This window comes from Aythya ferina (genome assembly GCF_964211825.1).
Source record: "Aythya ferina genome assembly, chromosome: 11".
NCBI classification, from domain to species: Eukaryota; Metazoa; Chordata; class Aves; order Anseriformes; family Anatidae; genus Aythya; species Aythya ferina.
This window is the reverse complement of record NC_140307.1, coordinates 13,634,396-13,658,680: the sequence shown is the minus strand read 5'-3', so window position 1 is coordinate 13,658,680 and position 24,285 is coordinate 13,634,396. Positions and strand designations below refer to the sequence as shown.

At 41.6% G+C, this 24,285-nt stretch overlaps 1 protein-coding gene across 3 annotated transcripts in view; it reads right to left on the bottom strand.

Annotated features, from left to right (window-relative positions):
* The window catches only part of ETFA (electron transfer flavoprotein subunit alpha), a 42,710-nt gene that overhangs the window by 13,628 nt on the left and 4,797 nt on the right, over positions 1–24,285 (bottom strand). Inside the window, exons 1-9 of one of the 3 annotated variants that reach the window (XM_084531819.1) lie at positions 18,697–18,816; positions 11,851–12,000; positions 9,895–9,976; positions 9,712–9,794; positions 7,989–8,088; positions 6,718–6,828; positions 5,338–5,439; positions 4,486–4,554; positions 3,372–3,454 (exon numbers count right to left, since the gene is read on the bottom strand). In XM_084531819.1, coding sequence (XP_084387945.1) covers positions 3,372–3,454; positions 4,486–4,554; positions 5,338–5,439; positions 6,718–6,828; positions 7,989–8,088; positions 9,712–9,794; positions 9,895–9,976; positions 11,851–12,000; positions 18,697–18,735 — 819 coding nt within the window. In that variant the 5' untranslated portion in view covers positions 18,736–18,816. Of the gene's footprint in view, positions 1–3,371; positions 3,455–4,485; positions 4,555–5,337; positions 5,440–6,717; positions 6,829–7,988; positions 8,089–9,711; positions 9,795–9,894; positions 9,977–11,850; positions 12,001–18,016; positions 18,560–18,696; positions 18,817–24,285 lie in introns of those variants that run through there. The other 2 variants (XM_084531820.1, XM_084531818.1) reach the window with 2 other exon arrangements.

Here is a 24,285-nt window from a genome sequence, read left to right as displayed (position 1 = left end):
AGGTTCCAAAAGAAAAAATACCAAAGATCCAGTCAAAAATAAACAAAATGCATAAGAAGCTCACGGTTTAGAGATCCAAGGCTATTTTGAGAGTGTACACGTACTGCATAGAACTACTTCTCAGCCAGAAAGAAAGGTGAAACTTGTACTCCTTAATTAACTCCATTCTTTCATTACTTAATCCAAACAACCTGGAACTGTTTCCTGGTTGTTTGTTCATGTATTAATACATCAGCATTTCAGCAAAGTTACCGTGGCCGTGAGGTTCTCACGTCCTGTGATACACTGGTGGAACTGCACTCTTAAAAACTGAAGTTTGTTATGGAATTACTGGAGGTCCAATGACCAAAATTACTCTTTCTTCACCAAATCCCCAGCAGAAGGCACAAGGGAAGAAATAAGCTATCTTTTAGAAGAATACCCAGTGATCAGCTCAGAAACGCTCCCCACACATTCATAGGCAAGAAGCAGCAGCAAAAGCACCTCCCTTCCTCCTAAATTCGTAATTAACTCTTCTCCCTCCACAGTCTTAAAAATGACCCTGTTCCAGAGGCCTAGGAAAGCAATGCATTCTAATCCTCCACTGAGGCTGGGCGAGAGACTATTAATAGCAGAGCAAGAGCACACATTAAGATCCTTTTCCAGCGGAAACTAACTGCTGCATAGGATAGCAAGTATGTCTCAAACTCCAACTATTCCTTGTATCCAAGATTCTTATCCTGCTCAAATCCCACCTGCCTAGGAGGGCATACACCTTGTGAACCAGAATTCAAAGCTAACCACAAAGCTAAGGACTCAGCTAATACAATGAACCAATGTACAAAGCTGTTTTGCAATTCTCCAGAGAAAACATCATGAGCTCTCTCTGAACTGGTAATATCAACCATACCTCATAGGAAGAGGAAGCAGCTTTCTAGAGGATTGTTAAAATAGCCACTATAATCTTAATCTGATGAAGAAAGTTCAGTTCTACTTCTTCAAGTGAACTCTGTCTCCTACTGCACAGGACTGTATTCTCTCTAAAGAACCAAAATGATGGCGAACATGAGGAATGTGAAGGTAAGCATGTGCTTCTTCAAGTCTTCTCCTCTTTAAACAACTACCCTGCATGCTAAAAAATTAATTCGAGTCAGTAACTCCAAAGGCTTAGTACCAATTCAATTTGTACTTCCATTGCAATTAACATAAAACATTTTCTATCACATTTCTAACCCACCGTGTGCTGTCCTTGCAGGTATTCCCAGGTCCAGAACAAATATCCGAACAATTGGAAACAAGGGGTGTGCAGTTTGCAGTACTCCAGATAACACATTGCTTATTAAATATTCGTTAAGAAGGATGAGGGGAGATGAGAGAGTAATGCATCAAACTGTTGACAGAAGGATGTAGCACCATGCAATAGTACCAGTTAGGATCATTTATTGACACAATAGTTAAATATTCATTAGTCAGCCAAGGAGGTTTCTGATGACACTGACATGGTCCTATGATGTGGCTATATATTCTCACGACTTTCACATGTTGCTATGAACCATCTGTGCTACGTTTTTAGCACTATTGCTTCATCAAAAACTAGTCTTTTTTTAATGTCAACATAAACAGTTATCTGCCCTTGACTCTGTAAAGAACGTTCATCACTGAGCCTTGAGACACAGAAACAAGAGCTAAGCTGTTTTCAAATTAGCATTTCCCACTTCACTAATGGAAATCTGGGTAGTAAAGAGCTAAGGACAGTCAGTCTCACGCCCTTTCAGAAGATGCAGTTAAATGACATTCCCTTCGCAAAGAGAAAGTATTACACTGGGGACTATGGCTGGCCTGCACTATTTCCAGAAAGATAACAATTACATGTTATGCCAAAACAAAGACATCACCAGAAAGAAGAGTTAATGTTGCATTTGTATTCTGTACCTCTTCACAATTTCCTTGCATAGCAGAGGTTAATATCACTGCTATCAAGATTTTGGAAGGACACAATATGCAAGCAGACAGACCTTAATTCTTATCCATTCTTATTATTCTTATATCTGTTCTTCAGATCCTGTTTTTTGTAGCAATGGGTTATCATATAGATTAACAGCTTAAACATTAGCATGCCTAGAAATACCTCCATTTAGCCCTTCTGCAGGGCTATCATCAGGCGGCCTCCTTCTTGATAAGGACTTAAAAAAGCAAACAAAGCCAGCCAGCATCCCTGTTCACATTTCAAGATGAAAGAACTCGCAGGCATAGAGTATCCCATTCAAGAAAACCCAGGAGACAGAACTGGCAACAGACTCCAAGAACCCCAAATTCCTGTCTTTGACACCTCCAAGTAATGCTGTCTCCTGATGGACGTATTACTGGAAAAATAATGGTCATAGATCGACTGGTTTGACACAGTCTCACTAAGACCTTAACAGGTAAAAAGTTGCCCTTTGGTGTCTTCTTCTGCCATACACGCTCAGAGGTAACTGCTTACTGATGGGCTGCACTCTTGCTCAAAGGGTGCATCTGACAGATTTCCGTGCCCACCCATGCTAGTCACTCGTGTCCTTGCTTGTTTCATCTCAAGACACTAGTGTACATTCTACCTCAACACTGAGATGAGCACCATTTGTACCTCCTTATTTTACAAAAGCTCAGCTGTATTTTCTTTGTCTATCGCTTTCCCCAAATTTTCCTGGGTCATAAGGAACAATGAAAAGTAGTCTCAAAAGCACCATCCCATCCCAATCCAAAAAGATACATGAGGGCAGAAATCAGTCCTCCGTGATATTCAGATGCATTGCAGAAAAGCAGTACAGCAGGTTTTTTCCCCAGCGTTAAGATACTTACTAGAATGTGTCCCAGCTGGAATTCCACTATACAGCAGCCAATCTGTAGATTACTTCTATCTTAAATTTCTCACACTTTCATCCCATACAAATAATTGGCTTAGGATGTAACACAACAATCCATTTACAGTTTACCAAAGCTTAAAAAGAAATCATCACCTAGCCTACCTGCAAAAAGAATACTTCCCAGAGGCCAAGCCATGTGTCAGCATGATTTCAAGTTTACATTAGCAATGACACCTTTCAGCCTATCAATAACAGTTGTTAGAATGCTAAAAAAGATCCAGCACAGACAACTAGAAAAAAATCCAGCGTGTATAACCTCTAACAAAACTGTCTGCAGAACACTTCCAATTGACCTGATATTGAGATTTATATCACAGCTTGCTGCTACAGTTTTCAAATGCATATTCCAGTGACAGTATCATGCCACACATAAGATTTTCCTGTTAGGGTCAGGACTAAAACTTAGCTCATTTCTAAGCATTTGCTTTGAATGAACAAGTATGCTTGAAGACATCACGGCTCTTTTATGAAAGATATTTCCATACTTACTGGTGCTACTATTTTGCCCGTCTGTCCAACTTGCAGATCATTAGGAACAAAGCCAGCATCAACAGCTGCACGGGAAGCTCCAACTAGTTGAAAGAAAATATTTCCAATGTTTTCTTTTAAAATATTAGCAAGCCAAATTTATACCACCATAAAAGCACATGTATTTTACTGAAGAGTCCCACACACTATGGGCACGTATTAGAAACTTCCCTCTAAAAAGCTCTTATAGTAATCCCTCTCCATACCACTGGCTGAAACTTCCAAATACTAAGTGCTAATGCACTTCTTAAGCAACAGGAAATCCTTTCTCCCAGCACCAAAGGGCCATATATTTAAAACCAAGGATTTCAGTCTGGCATGTTTCCATTATTTTCTCTTGTTGCTTTGTCAAAAGAGGATTTTCCCATAAATGCCTTCCCATAACGTTCCACCAAGTTTGAACAGAACACATGTGCCACCTTATATTCTCATCAAGCTCAGAAGTCAGGCATAATAAAGGAAAATAAACTGAACTTGAAAATACCACATAGTCATTTAGCCAGTGAAGCCACCAATTTAAAAACAAAGACATTCATGTAAAATTTTTATTTATTATTACATGTAAAATCTAAAGCTAATGTAGTAAGAATCCTAGCACAAACAATTCCTCCTCCTCCTCCCCCAACCATTACTTAGAATATTTGGCTGAAACACTGTACACAGTCAGTTTTCTCCTGGTAAAGCAAAAGCATAGCAAGCAGAGAACCACTCAAACCATGAGAACTGGTATTCTGTAAAGAAGCAGTATATAAAAATGTATGAAGAAAACATCAGCACTTTAAAAGTGCTAAGCCCAGTTTTTTTAATTTATACATTTACAATTTCATTTTCTGTTTGTGAGCTTGTGTTCTGGAGATTTGAGGACAAGGAATAGTATGATTTACCATTTTGCTTCAGACCCTGGAATTTAAATACACAGTTGAACACCAGGACAAATTAAAACTTTAACCATGACTAAACTGACAGGATTTGATAGAGATACGAAAATAAAAGACTTACAATCTGTACTGTTTTTCATGGGACCTTTTTAAAAATGTAATTACAAGGGCTGAAAGGAGGAGGAAAACAAGTTTACCTGCAGCATGCAATTGATCCGCAAGATCATACAGCAATTTGAAATTTTCACCGCTCTTTAAGCCTCTTCCTTAAAAGTTCAGAAAAAAAAGATGAAGAAAGAACACAGTATGCTTTAAGATTTTTTATTGCATACATACACATTCTGTATTAGTATCTGCATTTGCAAAGGCAGAAATACATTCTTGTATAGGCTATTTTTGGATATATTATTAAACGGTGTTTAACATTTTGAGATTTAGCTTTCATCTTTGAAAGAACTGTTATTTTGCATGTATAAACCAACACCACTCTGACTACTTTATTAGTACTATCAAGTTCTTACTCTAAAGTCAGGAAACGGGATTTTTGTGCTCCCTCTGCTGGCTTCAGGCAGAGTTTTAGGTACAAAAGTCTAGTAGGATAACAAAGGATTTTTATTTTTTAAGCTGTAAACACAAAAAAACTCACAGTCCATCACTTGATACCTGACCAGCAGAATACAAGCAGAATACAAACAATGATTTGTAAAATGACTGAAAACTGTCTGAAAAATGACTGAAAGCTGCAATTTTAAAAATTACAGATTTGCATCTAAAAATACTTCAGATTTCTATAATTTTAAAGAGACTTCCCACATATGATTACGTTCTTAAGAAAACTTACTCATGTATGTTAAACTTTCACGTTTTGCCTCTACATGATACGCAGATGCTGGATGTCATCCCACTGTCTCCTATGCCCCATTTCAGAATTACATCATAATCTATTTCAAAGATGTATCAAATTACAATATTTTGCTACAGATACTACTTAATCAAGATGTACCATTACTTCAATGCACCATAACACATTTTTAATATTGTCTACTTACCACCTGATACAACTACTTTTGCACTGGTAAGCTCTGGTCGATCGCTTTTGGTCAACTTCTGCTCAATCCATTCAGATAGACCAACAGGTGGTGGAGGGGTTACTGTTTTAATCAGATTAAGAAAAACATCCACAAGAAAAAGCATGAAGCATGTACTTTCAACTTTGAGTTTAAACTTAATGCACAAGTTCATCCTAGAACTAATTCTACCACAAGATTTTAATACAACCCTATCTTATCAGTTGTGTTCACTTACTCTACAGTACAAGAAAACACACTTTTATAAACAGTTTCTTTTCTGTACATCAAACTGCACGAAAGTGAAGATCTGCAGTATGAGTAATGTATTGATATCAATCCAGCATAGTAAGTGTGGTCCTTTTCAAAGACAGGCAAACAAGCCAACCAAGGAGTGCAATGACAGTACAAAACGCTAATCCTAAGTAGCAAATAGCATCTGTTTCCTAACTTCCACAGAAGTTGGGAAATAAAGGAAGGTTCAGGGGCACTTACTCAGCCTCACAGAAAAACATGAGGAGTGGGAATGTGACATGGGGGACATGCAGCATATTAATAATGATTGCCTCCGCTGGATTTACTGTCATAAAAAAGTACTGTCATAAAAAGCCCCAAAATGAAAAATGACAGTGGTGATCAAACACTGGAATAGGTTGCCCAAAGTGGTTGTGCCCAGGAGACACTGATGACCTGTGGAGACATTCAACACACAATTTGACAGAGTCCTGGGCAACCTGCTCCAGCTGACTCTGCTTGAGCAGTGGGGTTGGACTAGATGATCTCAAGAGGCCCTTTCCAATCTAAATAATTTTGTAGTCTTGAGACTGCAGATTTCTCTGTGATCATAGCTACAGTGGCTTCATCAAAATAACAATTTAAACTGATTTAGGTAAAGCTAATACAAAACAATGATGGAGTGGTCTCAATCCAATTTAAACTGCTGCTAATTTAGCTCGACACTGTAATGACCTGTCTCAACCTAAGTACGACAGATTAAACCAGAACTGTGGATGGCCAGCCACTGTTACCTGCGCCCAATTCTGCTTTGAAAACTAACCTGGCTATTCAAACAGCTGTAACTTTAAGGAAAAGTTTCAAGATTGGCGTGGCAGAGGTTTAAGCAGTGAGTGAAACAGGCACAGATTTCTGCACAGACAATCTCCATTTCTGGTCAAAGAGAAAGTAGTGTGTGAGATGATAATCTATATCTTCCCTTACCATGCATCAAAAGAAAAGCATGTACCCGTAAGCATAAACCTAAGATTACAAAATCATTATCAGTTTGCTTTGACAAATACTCCTGCAGCGAGCAAAACTACCTCTATCAACATGAAATGAAGAAATACCAGAACAAATGCTCACCTTTTTCTACGCTGGCACTACCACCACTTGTTGGTGCAGCCTCAAAAGAAGTTCCACGTACAGAAAACACTTTAACCGCTTCATCGCATTGGACGGTGCAAATGACATTTCCTAAAAAGAAACGATCACACTGTTTTTACAGAAGACAGTATCACACACACTAATGTAAAGTTATATCCCAAAATAAATGTTTTAGATGATCAAAACTGAAAACCTAGGCACTTAATAAAAAGTAAATTAAAATACTGGATATGTACGTTTATCTCTATGTTTCTTCATTATGACAATTCCCTTGTTTTAAAGGGATGTAATGCATTCAAATAATCCCTTATGTATTTATTTTTTTTACATTTCAGAAGGAATAAAAACGCTTTGCAAGCATTGTTCTTAAACATAAAAAAGGAGCTATAATTCAAAGTTGATCTTTTACCGTTTCATGACTTCATCAGAACAGAAGACAATGAGGTCTGCTCCAAGTACCTGTGGGTTTGTGTTTCTTCTCAATTGTCTTAGCTATATAAGGTATTTATTTCACAGGGCTACAGGGAAGACTAAACAGAAAAAATGCTGCAACACCAACTATTTTTATTTTATTTTATTTTTTTTACAAAAAGTCATCTTGAAACTGTGAATTAATGGGAAGCAGCTTAAAAACGCAACACAAAATCACATACTGGTAATATAACTCAAAATAAAATACCACCTTGGTACATGTGGTATGATCTTGTATAGTAAAATTAGAAAACAGAAGCTAATGAGCCCATCTCTAAATTAAAACATAGGGTCATACAAGCTTTAGAGAAACAAGACTGAAAAAAGAATTACAAATTATGACAATTTAATACTATAAATAATAAGTTTAGTGTCTTCATAATTAGGAAAAATAACCCTGTGGTATCTTAAATCAGAACTAATGGCAACCATATTAAATAAAGTTGGACAATTGACTTAATGTTTTACATTTTACAAAACTGGGTCAGAAGTACACTGAACAAAGAAATAGAATATATATAAAGAAGAATATAAAATTCTGTTCATTTAAGTGAAAGACCTAGTTTCTAACTAAAATCATACAGTACCAAAGGTACTGGTATTACTTAGATTCTCACATATGGAGCACTGCATTCATCCCCACATTTGATTTTCATGAACCTCTGCATTTCAGATTGCAAAGTGAAAATTCCTGATATATTCCAAGGCAGGATTCAAAAAAACAGTTACCAGCATTGGGTCCTTTGCACAAGCACCGCGTACCTTCTGTGATCACTCACCTGCATATATCGTTCTCACAAATGTGTCTGGTGACTTAATCTCAATGATGTCAGAAATAGGGGCAACATCAAGTTTAGCAGCCACTCTGGGAATAAGATTCTAAAAATTAGAGATGAAGAGTTAGCAAAGTAAATGCTGGAACCTGCAAACTGAACATGAGAAAACGTAAAGGAAATAAGGTTAAATCCCCATGTTAAGTAAAGAAACATTTGCTGGCCTAATTTTAACTTCATACGGTTCTGTCTCCGAGTAAAAAGGCACATGTGACTCCAAGATTACTGCAGGACTACTCGTGTAGCTTTAGCAGCCAAGTAAAAACCCGGTATTGTAATAACATTATAAATTTTATGAACCTTACAGTAAGTAAACCCTTAATTCAATATCTTAAATTAGGAGGCTTATTTGCTTCAATAGTTTAAGACTATAGATGCATTATACTCAGAAAATTGACAATTATGGATTGCTGAGTTCTTGTAACAGCACTTCAAAAGAAAAAAAAAAAAAAAAAGCATTTTGGAAGCTATTTATCAGAGACAACAAGAGGAAAAAAACAGTACTCTCCCCGCAGAAAAACAAAAATGTATTCTTTTAAAATTAATAGATATATACACTCCTACTCTGAAATTGACTCCAGAAAATTATTTGGCAGCTTTGGGAATGGGAAGGAGGATAACAAGAGCAACATAAGGCAATAAGAAACTAAGGACAGCAAGAGCTTTACTTGGTTTTTCTCCCCCTCCTGTCTGGTACAACACAAAGAGCCCTGACATATTCACTCGCATTAAGCAGTATATAACTATGACAATAGTCATTGATTCACTCCTCTAGAAAAGCACTACTCAATGATGGAAGCATACCCATCACTGATATTAACCTTTACTAAGACACCGAAGATCAAAAATAAGTGAAAAATAGAGGAAAAAAAATAAGAATAAGACTTAAGGCATGTAAAGATTTCTCTTAGCAAAATTACAAGTGTGTGAATTGATATTGACTGGAATCAAAAGTAGCCAGATAGAAGGCTGATAGCACCATTCATTCCACATTGGCAAGATTTCTAAAATATTCTTTTTCCCTAATTTACCTATACTACAACATTGACCAGATCGTTAGTACTAGGGCTCTCTTAAGTATGTACCTGTTAAAAAGTACTTATTTTATTTTTTTTTCCCAGAAAGATCTTCAGTAGAACTTGGATCTGTGTTTTTATGTATTTACAGACATTTCAATCTACATCATAGATGCAATTCCTCCCCACAAAAGCATTTGCTCCCAATAGGTCTACACGTCTTCCTATCAACATGGAAATCACACAACAATCTTGATAGCACTAAAAGTGGAACAAGAGTCACCAAAAAATGTTTAATAGGTTTTCATCTCTATTTACTGCATTTTTCCTTAAAATTTTCATAATACTTCCAGATCTCTCAGTGTTATCTGGTGTTACACATTTTATACATCCTGCCTTATGCACACAGGACTAGCTGGCTACTGCTTCTGCACTGCTCCTTTGTCCAAGTCAGCCCATAATAGAACCCTGAAGTGAATCAGTGTTTCTAGCTAATGACTCTGAAATGCACAACTTTAACATTTTTTAAAACTCCAAATTGTCCATGGCTGATCTGAAAGCCCTCTCTCAGGTATTCGATTTACACTCATACCTATAAAAGAGCCTCTGTCTCTATTCCACAAGAAATTTTTGATACGCTTTGATCTACTTACCTTCCCAAAGGCAGATGCTCCAGCACAAATATGGGTGTAATTAAATTGCTTCTGAGTTGCCAAAACCAAGGGAGTCAGCTCCTCTGAGAATAAATAGATATTGCTGAAAATTTACAACTATTTTATCTTCAGCCAGAAATATAAATACCACTTCTTTTGTCAATAGACAAAAACAAGTCTCACCTGCTAGAAATCCCTTGTATACATCGTGCTGAGCCACAAGAACTTTTGCAATACCCTGCACCTTGCTGAGTTCTTGCGCTACCTGCGGTTACAAGCAAATTATTACTGGTTTGTATTATTACTGCACATGGAGGCTTCAACTGCACTTAGAGCTCCATGGTGGCCAGCACCATAAACAAATAGCAGGAGACAGTCCCTACTGCAAATTGCTCACAGACCATAGCTTACTTAAAACTGGAACACAAGAGCACATGTATTTCAAAATCGGAACAAACCTTTCAGAATGAGACACGGATCTGACTCAGCACAGTGCCATACAGGGTAGTGCAAAGGCATTTTTTTGAGTAAGAAAACTAGAAAGCAAATCAAACCTAGAAAAGTTTGTCCTCTGTATTCAGGACTACACAATGATTTCATGTTTTATTATAACAGCCAATAACAATCTCACTCAAAGATTATTACTCAGTATTCAAAATGTAATAATCAAGAAAACAATCCTACTTTCTTTTACATCAGTCAATATCTACAACACAAGAATACAATGCAAATAAAACCATACAGCGATGTTATGATCTTTGTCCAAATGTTAGGAGCAATCCTTTGCAGCTGACTCTGCCTACTGATGCAATGTATATTTTCAACACTGTATTTATGCATTTTTTTTCCTTTAAATTTGCAGAAGTGAAGTTTAAATGATAAAAGGGTTATTACAGATCAGAGGCAACAGGACTGACAGCGATGTCTGGAGGCCACATGCATTGTCCTAGAACTAACATAGTTTACTGAGTTGGCTGAGAATCAGTTTTACCCTTACAAATTACCAAGAGGAAACAAACATATTCCATAATAGCTGCTACAGAATAGTCTTTTGTCCTACTAATACAGATTCTTACAAAGCAGCTTAAAAAGAGAAAAAAAAAAAAAACAAACACTTCATTTTCTGTGAAGAACTTTTTCCCAGCATGACATACATTGCCAAACAGACACCATACAGTTACCATTAAAAAACAAATAAATGAAACATTCCCAATCATTGTTCTACTATACAAGTGCCAAAGAATAAGGAAATCCAAAGGCAGGAGTATAAGATGGATTTTTTTTTGTTTTCTTTCTTGATCTAGATAAGTATTTGCTTTCAGTCTCAACGCTGAACACCTGGGTCTTAGTTGCAAATTAGTCTTCAACAACCACAGAGGTTTCCCCAGCCACTTGTGAATTAGGTGCTATGAATGAATGGGCCTCCTGCACGAGACTGTATGTGCCACTTTCAGAATAACAAATCATAAGCAACAACCTAGCATAAAAAATACTAAGCATAATTATTGTTACTTTTCCTGTTCACACAAGATGACATCATACTGGAAGAAGAGTGTCACTAATGTACTAACTGTACACTGCTTCTAGATTTTGCACATAACAGTTAAACAATACAATAGCTAACACAGTTAACTCTTACTTTAGACAGACGATAAAATCAAGAAACACTAACTTCAGATTTTTAGGTTGCAAACGCGCTCTCATTATGCTACTAGTAGCTGCCTAGTAATAGCAAGACACTCAGAAGCTCCACCCGTCGCGGTGCTGTTTCATTTTTGCTGATGTCTGTTTGCACAGAACAAGTTTTTTTTTTTTCCAAATCCTCAGCACCGCAGTATTTATTTTTCAAACATTACAGTGAAATGTTGTTTTAAAAGTTAATTGCCATTTAGTCTTGTAAAAACTTGCTTTCTTAACTTGTAACAGCTTATACTGATACTCTCCCTTGTGAAATCAAAACTATCCCCGCATTTCCACTTCAGAAGAGAAACAGCTCAAGAGCAGGACGTTTCCTGCAGATTAGCAATTCATGGCACAGCTCCGCTTCACTAGAGATTATTTTTCAAGCCAGCCAACGTGCTACTATGCATCATTTCACTGCATTCATTACTTCATTCACATGAAAATAGCATTTCCTACCTTGTCACAGCTGGTACCAGCTACCAAACAAGAAACTTCACCTCCAAGACGTTTTGCCGCAGTGATAGCATTTAGTGTAACGGGTGTTAGAGTCTCATTGTTGTGTTCTGCTATGACCAATGTACTCTGAAACCGCTGGAGCAGTGATGTCTTTAAAGAGAGGAGAGAGATGAGATTGACACTTAGCATTTAAGTAAAAAACCTTCCTTAAAAAAAATCCAACAATTCACAGAAAATTATGAATTGTACAAACTGTATACCAGTGCTGTCAATCAAAACAGACTAAATCTAGATAAGTAAGCAAAATACTTAGTATTTAATTAAAAAAAAGTATAAACTTGCTTGACTTCAGCATACTAATTTTAAGCAACTAAAACCTTCACAGGAAAATACTGAACAATATTAAGAAGAAAGTTTTAATAAATCACGTTTAAAATAAGTTGATCAACCGAACTAAGCACCTTAAAGAGTGAATTTAATTTAACATGAAGGTAATATTAAGATTTCAGGTGTTTGTGGACTGAAATGCACAAGGAGATTTGACAAGCAAGCCTAAGACCCCAGGAAACCAGGAGCAGGAATTAAGTAGTTACTTCTTTATTATTATTATTATTATTTATTTATTTTCCCATGTGTTTTAGCCAAAATCTTGCTACAGAACTCATTTTTTTCAATTAGTTATCTGTAACAGCAAAACTGTACATAGTAGCAGGATGCCAGGTAAGTAGTCCAGGCTCCCAGTCTGAAAACACACTAATAAAGCCTGTTAAACAGCATCAGGTTTGACTGGTAGATAATCTATTTTCCTTGAAAACATTTGACACTTTTGTCCACCCAGTCTACACCATCACGATGTAATGGTGCTCAAATAAGCATTTTCATCAATTCACCATCCACACTGACTTCAGCTTCTAAGGCAAGAGAAGAAGAAAAAAATAGACAAACAAACAAACAAAAAAATCAAACCACAACGTTCTTAGCTCTGAGACTTCCCTCGCTAATTTTCAGGTTAACCTGGAAAACAGGTTATTCCTCCGACACTAATACTAGGGTTGAGAAAAGGCTAGGGATAGGGAGGGGAAAATTAATCTTCAAGTTTCTGCTTTTCATACACGAAGCCTAAATGAAAACTCCAGTTATGATCACTGTAACACAGAAAGCAAACTACATTTATTAATGCGACAAGGCACAAATACTAACAAAATGCTAAAGAATGCACAGCCAAATGCTACTTTAAACATACATTCTGAGCCCATCTGCACTCATGCCAAATAGGTAACCCCTCATTTAAGCAAGAAAAACAGCTCACAAAAATCTGAGAGGCTGAAATCTGGCTATGGGGTTCAAACATACAAATCCTACCACCATGTTAAGCTTCGCAGAGAAAGCGCACCCAAGGACTGCTCTGAAAATAATCACAGTATAAATATGTAAATACAAAGATAAGTTTCTGCAGAATCAGGACCATCATTTGTCATTTTGATTAAAATGATAAGGAATTATTGTGAAAGTATTGTTTTTCATATTTTAATGCATAAGCTACTTGTTATGATTAAAGATTCTAAGAACGTTTGAAGCCAATTGCCAGTAACAAAATATTTATTGCCAATATAGATCACACAGCATATTTTTGATTATGTTTCATACATCATTTGCAATAAAAGTTATGAGATTTTAGTCACCGTTTGAAGAATAAATCCATGCTTTTGTGGCAAATAGCCCACTTCTTAAATGATTTATAGTTGTGTCACAGGGTAAAGCGGACCGTGCTCCTGAAAGATTGTGAAGTTTTCAAATTTCCAAAGGGAGCCCCAGACTCTTTAAAGATTTCTTTAATAAGTGCCTGGCTTGGCTCGAAGCAGCATGCATTTTAAACACACATTTAGTTCTGACTATATTATGAACTTTTCCCTACATAAGCACTTCACCACCAGAAGTGCTCTGTATCACTGTCATCCAATTCTAAAATAAACTGAGAAATAATTCCTTTTTTAGCCAAAAAGAAGAAGAGTAATGGGTGTTGCTTGAACACACTGGATATTACAGCATTAACTAAATATTATTTCTAAACCGATAATGCCCCATTTTATATTTGTGGGAACTGTACACCGGAAGACCACTTGACAGAATCACAGAATCATTTCAGTTGGAAAAGACCTCTAGCATCATCAGGTCCAACCGTTAAAATGCCTACATACATGGCATCTCTGAACACAAAGGTACAACCGAATTTAAAACAAATTAAAATTCCCATTCGAGATATTGGGTAAAAATCCTGGATGACCAAATGAGATTCCGATGTGAGTCAGAATTTTAACATACTAACACAGGTAACACCACTTGTAAAATCAACTAAAACCAAACCAGAGTTAGCCATAAAAAACAGGTTAATTTATCCAGTCACAGATGATCCTGAAAACTGAGAATCTGCAATGAAGTGGTCAGTGAAGAAGACTGGTGGTTATTTTGATCAATTAACTTCTCCAGCTGCATGTGAGCAGGAACCCCTAACTATGTCACTGACAATTTCTCCACCGGTAACAAGGCAGGATGTCTAGTTTCAAGCCCAGATAAAATAGGAAGGCCAAATGTAAACCTAACCAGCTGACAGCAAAAGCACACTTAATAACACATACAGAACAACAGAGCTACTGAAAACAATGCCTTGAGAGGGAACAGCACTCAGCACATGTGCCATGGAAGGCTCCTGTTGAAAACCAAGTTCTAGAAAAACAGGCTAGCCAAGAAAACCCATCACAATTAAACATCTTGGGCAATCAAGTGTCTTCTCACATGCGCACCAGTATACCACGAACGCATCCAACAGTGACCAGCAGGACTGGAAAGTATTTCACCTAGCTTTAGACATCGATCAAAGCTAGGTACCCCTGCCCCCTCTACAGGAGGAACATCTCCATTTTCTTTCTGGAGGAGCCTCACGGAGCCACACGGTGACTCGGTCTACAGTAAAATACACATCTGTGAAGGAAATCTGGAGCTTTCACCTCCCTCCTTCCTTCACTCACTGGTGACTAGACCTGGCCTCTGGCTTCCAGATTAACCTAGATGCAGTATGCGCCACTTCAGTCACTCACAGAGCACCAGAGGCCTCGCTGACTCTATCTGCTCAAATTACCTCCAAGCATCTCTTTGCTCCCCACCTGAGAAACCCAGCAATGCTCTCCAAGCAGAACGTGAAAACCTTAAATGTAACCTCAGGAATTTTGTGCTTCGTGCAAAGAAGCTGAGAACACTCACTTATTGCCCCAGACAAACGTTTGAAAGCTGGACACACCCAGTACAGGGGCAGAGAAACCCATGCCAACAACATGCCATACATCCCAAATCCTCCTTCAGTCTGCACAGGTGGCCTGCTCCTCACAGCAACACCAACCCCAACCAAGCGCAAGCCGGTCCTCCAGCACATGGAGGGGTCACCTGTACAACGCACTAGTAGGTCCAGCGCTTCTTAAATGTGGATTTGCTGCTTATACACTACAAAGCACATGTACTAACAGCTAGGAAATCAGAGACAAGAGTGTCATAAATCTTTCATTGCTGCTTGGTACAACTGGTGATGAAAAAGGTGCTAACTGCCTCTACAGTCAATAGTTGACAGCAAACAGCCTGCAGCCAATCCCTAGTCATGATTTTCTTCGCTATAAAAACAAGCCAGTCAGGAAACAAAGTTCTAAAGCAGCTTAATAGAAATTAAGTATCAGACCCATTGGCACTGGACAAAATTCCCAAGAACAGCCTCCAGGGACAAGCATTCAGGGTACAAATCCTAATAAAGACAACGGCTGCATCCCTATACAAAAATAAATAAATAAATAAAGCCTAATTGACAGTCTCACAGCTGCAAAGCTTGTGTGTGTGTGTGTGGGGGGGGGGGGGGAGTAAAAAACTATCTGGAAAGCTCAAGGAGAGGAGGGAACTCTAGCAATGAAGTTTATACTTCTTGAATATAGAGATCTGATGACCACAGAACTGGTCTGAGACACTTAACTCCAGGAAAGGCTTTGCTAAAGGTACCTGACTTGAAAGAGAGGAACTACAACTGCAAGAGGGAAAAAAAAAAAAAAGAAAAAAGAAAAAAAAAAAAAAAAAAGCTTAAAGATTTATTTAGGAATTATGATAAATTACGAAGGACTTGAAACAGCAGTTGAAAGATGTAATACGGAGGTTCTTCCAGATGTATCTCACGTGAACTGTTAGTAAGCAACAGAGCTGTTTTTAAACACAGACAACACTACTGGCAGTACACTCAGGGTACGTGAATACACTGAAAAAAAGGCACCAGTCTGAGCCAGCCAACGGCAACTGAGGGCTACATACAAAGCATTTCCTGAGGCTACAAATAGAACCCTGTGCATTCTGAGTAAGGTCCAAATTCACTGGTATGTTTCAGGCTATTAAATCCATTTATTTGAGTTATCTCAGGCTAAAAAAAAAAAAAAAAACCAACATATGCATCATGGTGTGTGTATATATATATATATGAAATAAAATACACTGTTTTAAAAAATATCAGGAAATTGGGAGCTCTGAAGAAATCAAGAGAAACTGAAAGACTCATCAGCTGTGAAAACTGGGTCGTCCCCCAGAACACTGTAAAGACAAGTTATGACTACCTGCTCCATATCACATAAATATTATGCAAGTGGCATTATCTTTATTCAAAAGCTGTTATATGGTAAAATACTACACTACAGAGGAAGAAAGAAAACCTTTTAGTTAAGCCCATCTCCACCTGAAGATCCCCAATAGCTTCACAAGAAGAAGCCTATTATTTCATTTAATGAGAAGCCAACTCTGAAGCATCTCTTTTCAATAAAAAACACATCACAGAAACAAGGTCAAATATTATTCTATCTGGATCTTTAAAACAAAATCAGAACCCTGAAATATTAGACAAAGCAAAGCAGTGCTCTTAAATGGAGAGCCACAACATCCTTCACTCTTTGGCTCTATTGTTTTCTTTTTTTGAATAAGCAGCATAGAAGTGAGGAAGGCCAAGAGATTCATTTATGTCTTTAAATAGCCAGGACGAACACTGTTTGCCCTTCAAGAATACCCGAAGGATACACTCTAACTTCAGCACAGGCTGAATGACAACTGGACACAAATTTCAAGGCACTGGTATGATATCCACCCACAGTGAACTTGGCCTTGCACTGCTGTGCAATGTCATGGGGGGGGGGGAGAGAAAGGCAAGAACTCAGGCACATGTTTATCTATTTAAAAAAAAAAATAAAAAGAATTTTAAGGGAATGTGCAATCAGTTATTTCATAGAGGTATGAATGTTTGACCTCAGAACAATCCTGATGACCACAAGCTGATACCAATGACAAGCAATCATATCGATGCTACTTCTGACATATGTCTAAGCTCACTGTTAGAGCATTCCAATGACTCCTAGGCAACCTATTCCAAAAAGTGACTAACCTTTCAAAAAGATTTCTTAACGCCTGCCTTCATTCTTCCTAACCATCTTCAACCGCTTTCTTGTAGTTTAACTGTACTGTTATTATTTTACTGTCTTTGGACTGGTGAAATGGCTTATTCCCACTGCTGCACCAGTTCTTTTTGTACTTGCACTCATACCCCTCAGTCCTTGTTTCTTTAAGGTATTCAACTCCAACCTTTCCTCAATGCTTGTACTTTACAGACCTCTCAAACTCTGTTTTTCTGCAGACACTTTGGAACTGCACAACCCAAAACCCCATGGAGTGTTTCAAGTCTTAGTGCTGAACAGAGAACTGCTTCAGGTCTCCCATCGGCTACTTTGTACCCTGCAAGTGGCAGATGGACACAATGTTTGACTGCTTTTATAAATGTATAACTTTAGAGGCATAAGGCTGAAACAAGGAGTTGATTTCGTTTCCAGGTTGTGAAGCTGAATCACGCGGCTAACTGGGGTAAATTATTATTTACACAGCCAGAGCATATGTTCTAGGAGCTCTTAAGGTCATAAAGACCTTCGCTCTGGAAACCCTACAGTCTAACAATTACTCAGAGACATCTGTGATTACAACAGCTACAATTTTAGATTCATTAAATCATGTATGTTCTGGTGTACCTTTGCTCTTTAAACCACTCTTAGTACCTCACAGCGATTAACAAATATCTTTATTATTTTAGAGCTGTCCAGGACTGCAGTACCTGTAAAAGCATTCAAGATCTCAACTGGAAAGTCGGGAGATTTAAAGCTCTTTTACTCTGGCTATCTGCACACAGTTCAAGTGCACGTCCCGGGATGTTCGGGGAGACTTCATGAATCATCTGCTGCAACTAACCTTGAGTTCACCTAGCTGTTAAATTTGGCAACGTGGGCGCAATGGCAGAGCAAGCAGCGTCCCAAGGCCATGGAGTTGAGCAACGCGAGGGTCACCACGGCCAGCAACGGGCTGCGTTTGTCTTCAGCTCCGGCCCGCAGCTCCCGGCGCTGCGCACAAATGCTCCGGTTCCGCACGGCACCGAGCTGCCGGCGAGCGAGCCCCGACAGCCTCTGCCCGGGCCGCAGGCAGCCCCCGCCCGCTGCCGGCTTCGGGACGAGCTCCCGGGGCCGGGGCCGGGGCCGTGCCCGGCTGCTCCCCGCTGGCTGCCCGGGGACGCTCCCGCAGCGCCAGGCGCCGGCCCCGAGCCCCTCCGGCGGCAACTTCGGTCCGGGGCAGGGGCGGGCTGGAGGCGAAGCGGAGCCCGGGGGGAGCGCGGCCCCGGCGGCGCCCGCCGCTCACCCCCCTGGCCGCCCCCGCCTCTCACCTCACCGCACCTCACGGCCGCCCCCGCCAGGCCGGGAGGGGCGGGGGGGGGGGGAGCCCGCGCCCCCCGCCCGCACTCACCGCCCGCCGCGCGCCCCGCGCCGCGACCGCCCGCAACATGGCTCCGCCGCCGCCGCCCCGCGCCGCTCTCGCGAGAGCCGCCACAGCCCCGCCGCCACCGCCTCATTGGGCGCCGCGCCGGGCCAATGGGCGCGCTCTGCTGCCCGCTCCTCGCCTCTCTCCGCCGACGGCCGGCCGCGGACAGCGCGCGGCGGGCGGTTGGGGAGGGCGGGAAGCGTGTGAGGGGCCGGTGGCGGAGGGCGGGAAGCGCGCGACAGGCGGCTGGCGGCGGGGCCGCACGTGCCGCAGCCCCCGCAGCCCGTTCCTGTGAGGGGCCGCGCGAAGCCCAGTGGAATCAGGGAACCTTCCAATTAATTTAGGCCAGAGGAGCTCGAAGATCAGCGAGGCGTTGCCGAACACACCGCTAAACCGTGTCCCTAAGCACCGCGCCTGCAGCCGGCCCCGAGCGCCGCTGCTTCCTTCCCGTCCTGAAGTGGTTTGGGGAAAAGAAAGCAGACGGTTACGGCCCGTGGCCCGTTCTTCCAAGAATCGGTGTGGGGCTGCAGCACATCAGTGATTCGTTCTGCGTTTCTGAGGCACCCGCAGGAAAGCAAGAGGCAAGCTGACCAAAAGGGCTCTTGAGCCTTGCCACAGCCTTGGCACCGGATCGCCTCTAAAATGCATCCAGCCACACGGCTTTCACCTCAGATGCCAAGAAGCATTTCAGCTTTACAGCAAAACGTAGCCAGGTCCAGCAGCACAAGCATCAGAGCGGACACTACTTGGTCTCAAACGCCTTGGGCAGGGAAGAAAGGCGGCTGTACTGCACACTGCAGCTCCCCGGCCCCAGAACAACAGCAAAACAAGGATGCAAAACAAGAACATCCTCAGCATCCCTAGCTCAGCCATGATTTCTTTTCAATTAACTTGTTTTACTCATTAAAAGCATGACACGCAATTTCATAATCCTATTGTCAGCTCCAAAAAGGAGCTTCCAACATGCAGACAGCACATCTCATGGGGATGAACTCTTTAACAAACAGAAGCAATGTACGTACACCTAAAAACGCCAGAGCAAAGATAAACAAACTGATTACATATGAGTTTGGGGGTTTTGTTCTGTTTGTGAGCACCTCAGACCAAAACAGAAGTGAGCCACTCCATCAAAGTTGACCCAATTGCATCCTAGCTTGGAATAAGTTGTTCCTTCCCCCACATATCCGCTTTAATAGCACACGGGTATTTTGACGAGCAGGGTGACATTGCCACCTGCCAGGTCAGACTTCATAGTGTAGTGTCACCCATCCAGAGAAGTGACAGGCTGTTTATTTTCTGTTTATAACTTTGATTTTAAACCTCAGCAACACTTAAGATGCACGTAATCTTTATTGAAACTGGCTTGATGCGGATTACACCCTGAAGCACAAAGGAAGTCTATCACGTATGGCCAGTGTTTTAGGAGCTTATAACTGTAATCAGGTAGGGATTATATCAGCATGATCCATATTAGCTGCACGGTGGCAAAAGGCTTTTTTCTACTTGACCTTCCCACCTAAGGCATGACAATAAAAACAGTAAAACACTCAACAAGCAGGTGCTGCTGAAGGTGGAGTCACTGTCTAATGCAGGCAGAGGATCTTACTCTGTATTTGAAGGAAAAAATGAGTCCTTAATTAGTGGAAGCAGATCCATTTATGGTGCATTGTTATCCAGGATTATTTCATTAGGATCTGCTGACCCAATTTCTGCATTTGAAGGGGAATTACATTTTTTCACACTACAAATCAATAATGCTGATTGCTCAAACTTATAAAAATAGGGTTTCAAATGAAAGCAGGTACCTGCACTGGCATATCTAACAAAGGCCACAGAAGAAAATGAAATGAGCCATTACAAATATGTCATCATGTCTGCATCAGAATCGGATTTTGGTTCCCTTAAAATACATAACTCCTAATTAAAACATATGGAATCCAGCTAATACAGTCTCATGACTATGGGATTTAGAGAAGGATAGGAATTTTTTTTTTTATTACTGCTATGATGGCCCCTCTGGCAGGGTTCATCCTCAGCTTACTCCTCCCACCATCTCTGGGCATAGCTGACTGGTAAATTAGAAGAGCTTCATTTGGGAAGCTTCCCCAGCACGCGAAAGGATTCGCCTCCTAATCTGTCAAAATCCAATAAGGTTAAAGCAACTGCAGCCTGCTTAGGGCGCAGCGGGGCTCTCCAAGCCATGCAAGCGGGACCCATGGCCCAGCACCAGACAAGCAGCCACAGGGAGAAACGGGGTGAAAACCCACCTGGGAAGGGGCAGTGGGAGAGGTCTCTGCTGCTGAAATGTTCCATGCCCACGCTCTGTAAATCTACTCGACCAAAGCAGTTCAGCAGCCCAGGACGCTGCCTGACCCCCTACACTCATCCCTTCCCCACAGACAGGGAATGGAGGCAGCTCCCCAGGGCCCTGCTCTCTGATCCCCATCCATCCTGCCCCTGAAACGCATCTCAACACCTTTCAGTTCCTTTACACTGAAAGCCCCAGCACAGGTGTGCTTAATGCTCTGCCCAGATCACCTTACAGCCTCCCACCTGCACGCCTCCAGTCAGCATTTTGTCTTTCACAAGGCCTCTAGAGGGCTCACCAACAGGGACAATGTCACCAGCCCCATTTCCAAAGCTGGGGATGGAGGCAAGCACTCCCCCAGCACCACCCCACAACAGCCACCAAATCAAGCTAAACCTACAAATCCCATTTGCAGGTAACAGCAGGCAGCTGCGTTCCCTTCCTCATCACCTCCTCTCCCATGATAACCATTTCCAGGTGCTGACCAGGTAATGAGGGAGCAACACCGTGTTGTGTTATCTGCAAGTTGTCACTGTTCCCAGAGAACGTGGTCACCGACAGAGTTCAAGCTGCCCCTCCTGCTGAGGACAGGCACAGAGGGGAGCCGCAGCCTCTCCCAAAGCATGGGCTGGGGTTCCTGGGCAGGCAGCTCCTGCTGCCCAAGAGAGCAGTGCCCAGTAGCAGGGGTGAGGGACAGGCATCCCAGGTTACAGTCCACTCCCCTCCTGTGCCGATGCCTGTCACGGCCGCCTGGTGACCTGCATCCCTCCTCTGGTGCGCGCCTCGCCTCCTCGCTAATGGGAGATGCGTGTAAAATTCACAGCCAGGTTGTGTCAGCATTATTTTTTAAACAGGGAGCTGCTTTTTCTGCCTGTTACGCTGCTGGGGAGGAACCTGGAGGTTGCAGTGCTGCCACCAGCCCACTCAGCAGCAGGGACACCCAGGGGAATGGCCCTCCCTGTGCCTGCAGGAACAGAAAAGGGAAAGTTGCTTTTCCTTTAGTTTCCTTCAGTTTCAGCTCAGTAAATAATACCTTGAGGGCCTGTTTTCAGCATTTGGGACCCATTTGATTTTTGACGTTTTTCTCCACTGAGAGAGGAGCACCTTCTGGTGAAGCTGCCTGCTGCTTTTTCCACCTGGCGGCGAGGCGAACATGCCTCCTGCCCCCCTGTCCCCAAGCCTAAAGTGCCACAGCAGACCCACTACCCTGCAGACACAACACACCCACCGTCCCTTTTACCCAGCAGACAATGGCATGACAAGATTCCCACAAACATAGATGCAGTTTGCATTTCAGTGAAAGTTGCGAGAAGCCGGACGCTTCACAGGGAGCCGGGCAGCCTCTCCCATGCTGGCAGCCTACATCAAGACCAGATGCATCTCTCTGAGACATGACTGAAGTCAACCAGAAAGTAATGGGATCGGAGCAGGGGGAAAAAAAGAATCAGATGGGGTCTGCTAGCACGGCCTGGTGTGGAGGAGGCTGGATGGGATGGTGGAATGAGTCCTTCCCCTGCCCTTGAACTTTCTGTGTCCCTCCTACCCAGAGGGCACAAAATGGCAAGGACTCCCTTTGCCATTTTACCATGGCTGATTCTTAATCAATAGCAGGGCTGGCAGTAGCTCTTGTGCAATACCACTTTCCGCAGAGCTGGGCCCTCTTCCCCTGCAATGCTCCCAACCCCTGCTGGTCTCAGAAGAATTGAGCCCAAAGCTCCACATAGCAATTCAAATGCATCACCAGACATTAGGCCACCGGGTTAACCACTGTTTAATTTCGTCACATTTGTTTGTGAGTTATGTACGTGCCTTTCTTTTGTCAACATCTCCTTTTAAAAAGGATATTGATTTTGTTTTCAAAGGCTCTCGAAAATAAAATGAATGACTACATTCTAAGGAAGAGTCATTTTCTCAACAGCTGTAAATAATTTATTGTTCGCAACCCACCCAGATCAAAAGATACTTCATCAACTGATGTGGCAAAATCTGGTGCAAGCTGCATTTCTATTATCTCAGATCCAATTAACCATTTGGAGCAGACTAAAACATAACTAGATCAATCCAGAATCAGATTAATAACCAATCCATAATCACATTAATCACAATCTGTCCATAATTAGCCATCAGATAATCCCATTGGACAGGAGGTGACATGCAGTATCCCATTATCTCATTAATTATCTATTTTCAGTATCAGGCATTGTCCCCAAACACAGGGAAATGTTTTCTAAAGGAAAAATGGACAGGGAATTTGCCTTTGGCGACATCCTCCCCATGGAAGACCCTAATGGTTCGACGCTGAAGTTTTACACCCTTTGTTCATGCGTGTTCTGCTAGAACCAAAGCTGGGTCTTTGGGAGATGTCATGTTTTTGAATAAAATATGATTATCTTAGGAAGACAGATAAATAAAACATTTGTTTAATGTGAACAAGTTTCTGAAAGAAAAGGAAAGAAAACCCTTCATCAAAGGTTTTAATGGTAATATGATAACAATAGCTTTGCAATGCTAAATCTTATTGCAGATGGTTCCTGTCCTTTTTTGTAGTGTAAGTGAAATTGTGTTCCATCTGTTTTAATTTTATAATGGACTTAATCCATGGCTGGCTCTGAAAGAATCGGCATTTACCGCCTTTGCAATCTGCTGCAAACAAAAAAATTGTTACCGTTTCCCCTGTCTAGAGGCAACTCGTATTTGTGTTTGGGAGCGGAGACCAGAGCTGCTCCATAGAGAGCAGGGAGCGCTGCCAGCCTCCCTGCGGCCAGGCAGCCCCGCCAGCGCTCACCCCAAACCCCGCTGGAATTGCCCCAAAAGCTGCTGGAAACCCTGGGCGCTGGGTGGAGGAGAGCTCCTGCTCGGGGTGGCAGGAGGGACGGACGGTGCCTGGTTTTCACTACAGGCACTCCCCTCAATTCCAAGCAACCTGAAGGCGGTTTTCCGGAGGTCCCTCCTGACCCGAACTGTTCGATGGTTTTATGATGCGCTTTGCCTCAGCGTCCCCAAAACAATCCGACAATTGACCTCTTTGTAAAATGGGGTTGCAACGAAATGGTTTTATGCCTCTTGGCATCACCGGGAGTCACTTCAAAGTTTGCCATATAGCACCTACGGGGCGGTTCAGGGCTTTCAGTATTTCCCCGGCAAGTCATTTTTCAGGGTTTTCGACGGCACTGCCTGCCCGGTTCCTACCCGCCTGGGCACACACCAAGTCCTGCCCCACCGTACCTGCCTGCTGCCAGCGCTCGGCTCTGTGCTCACAGCGCTGA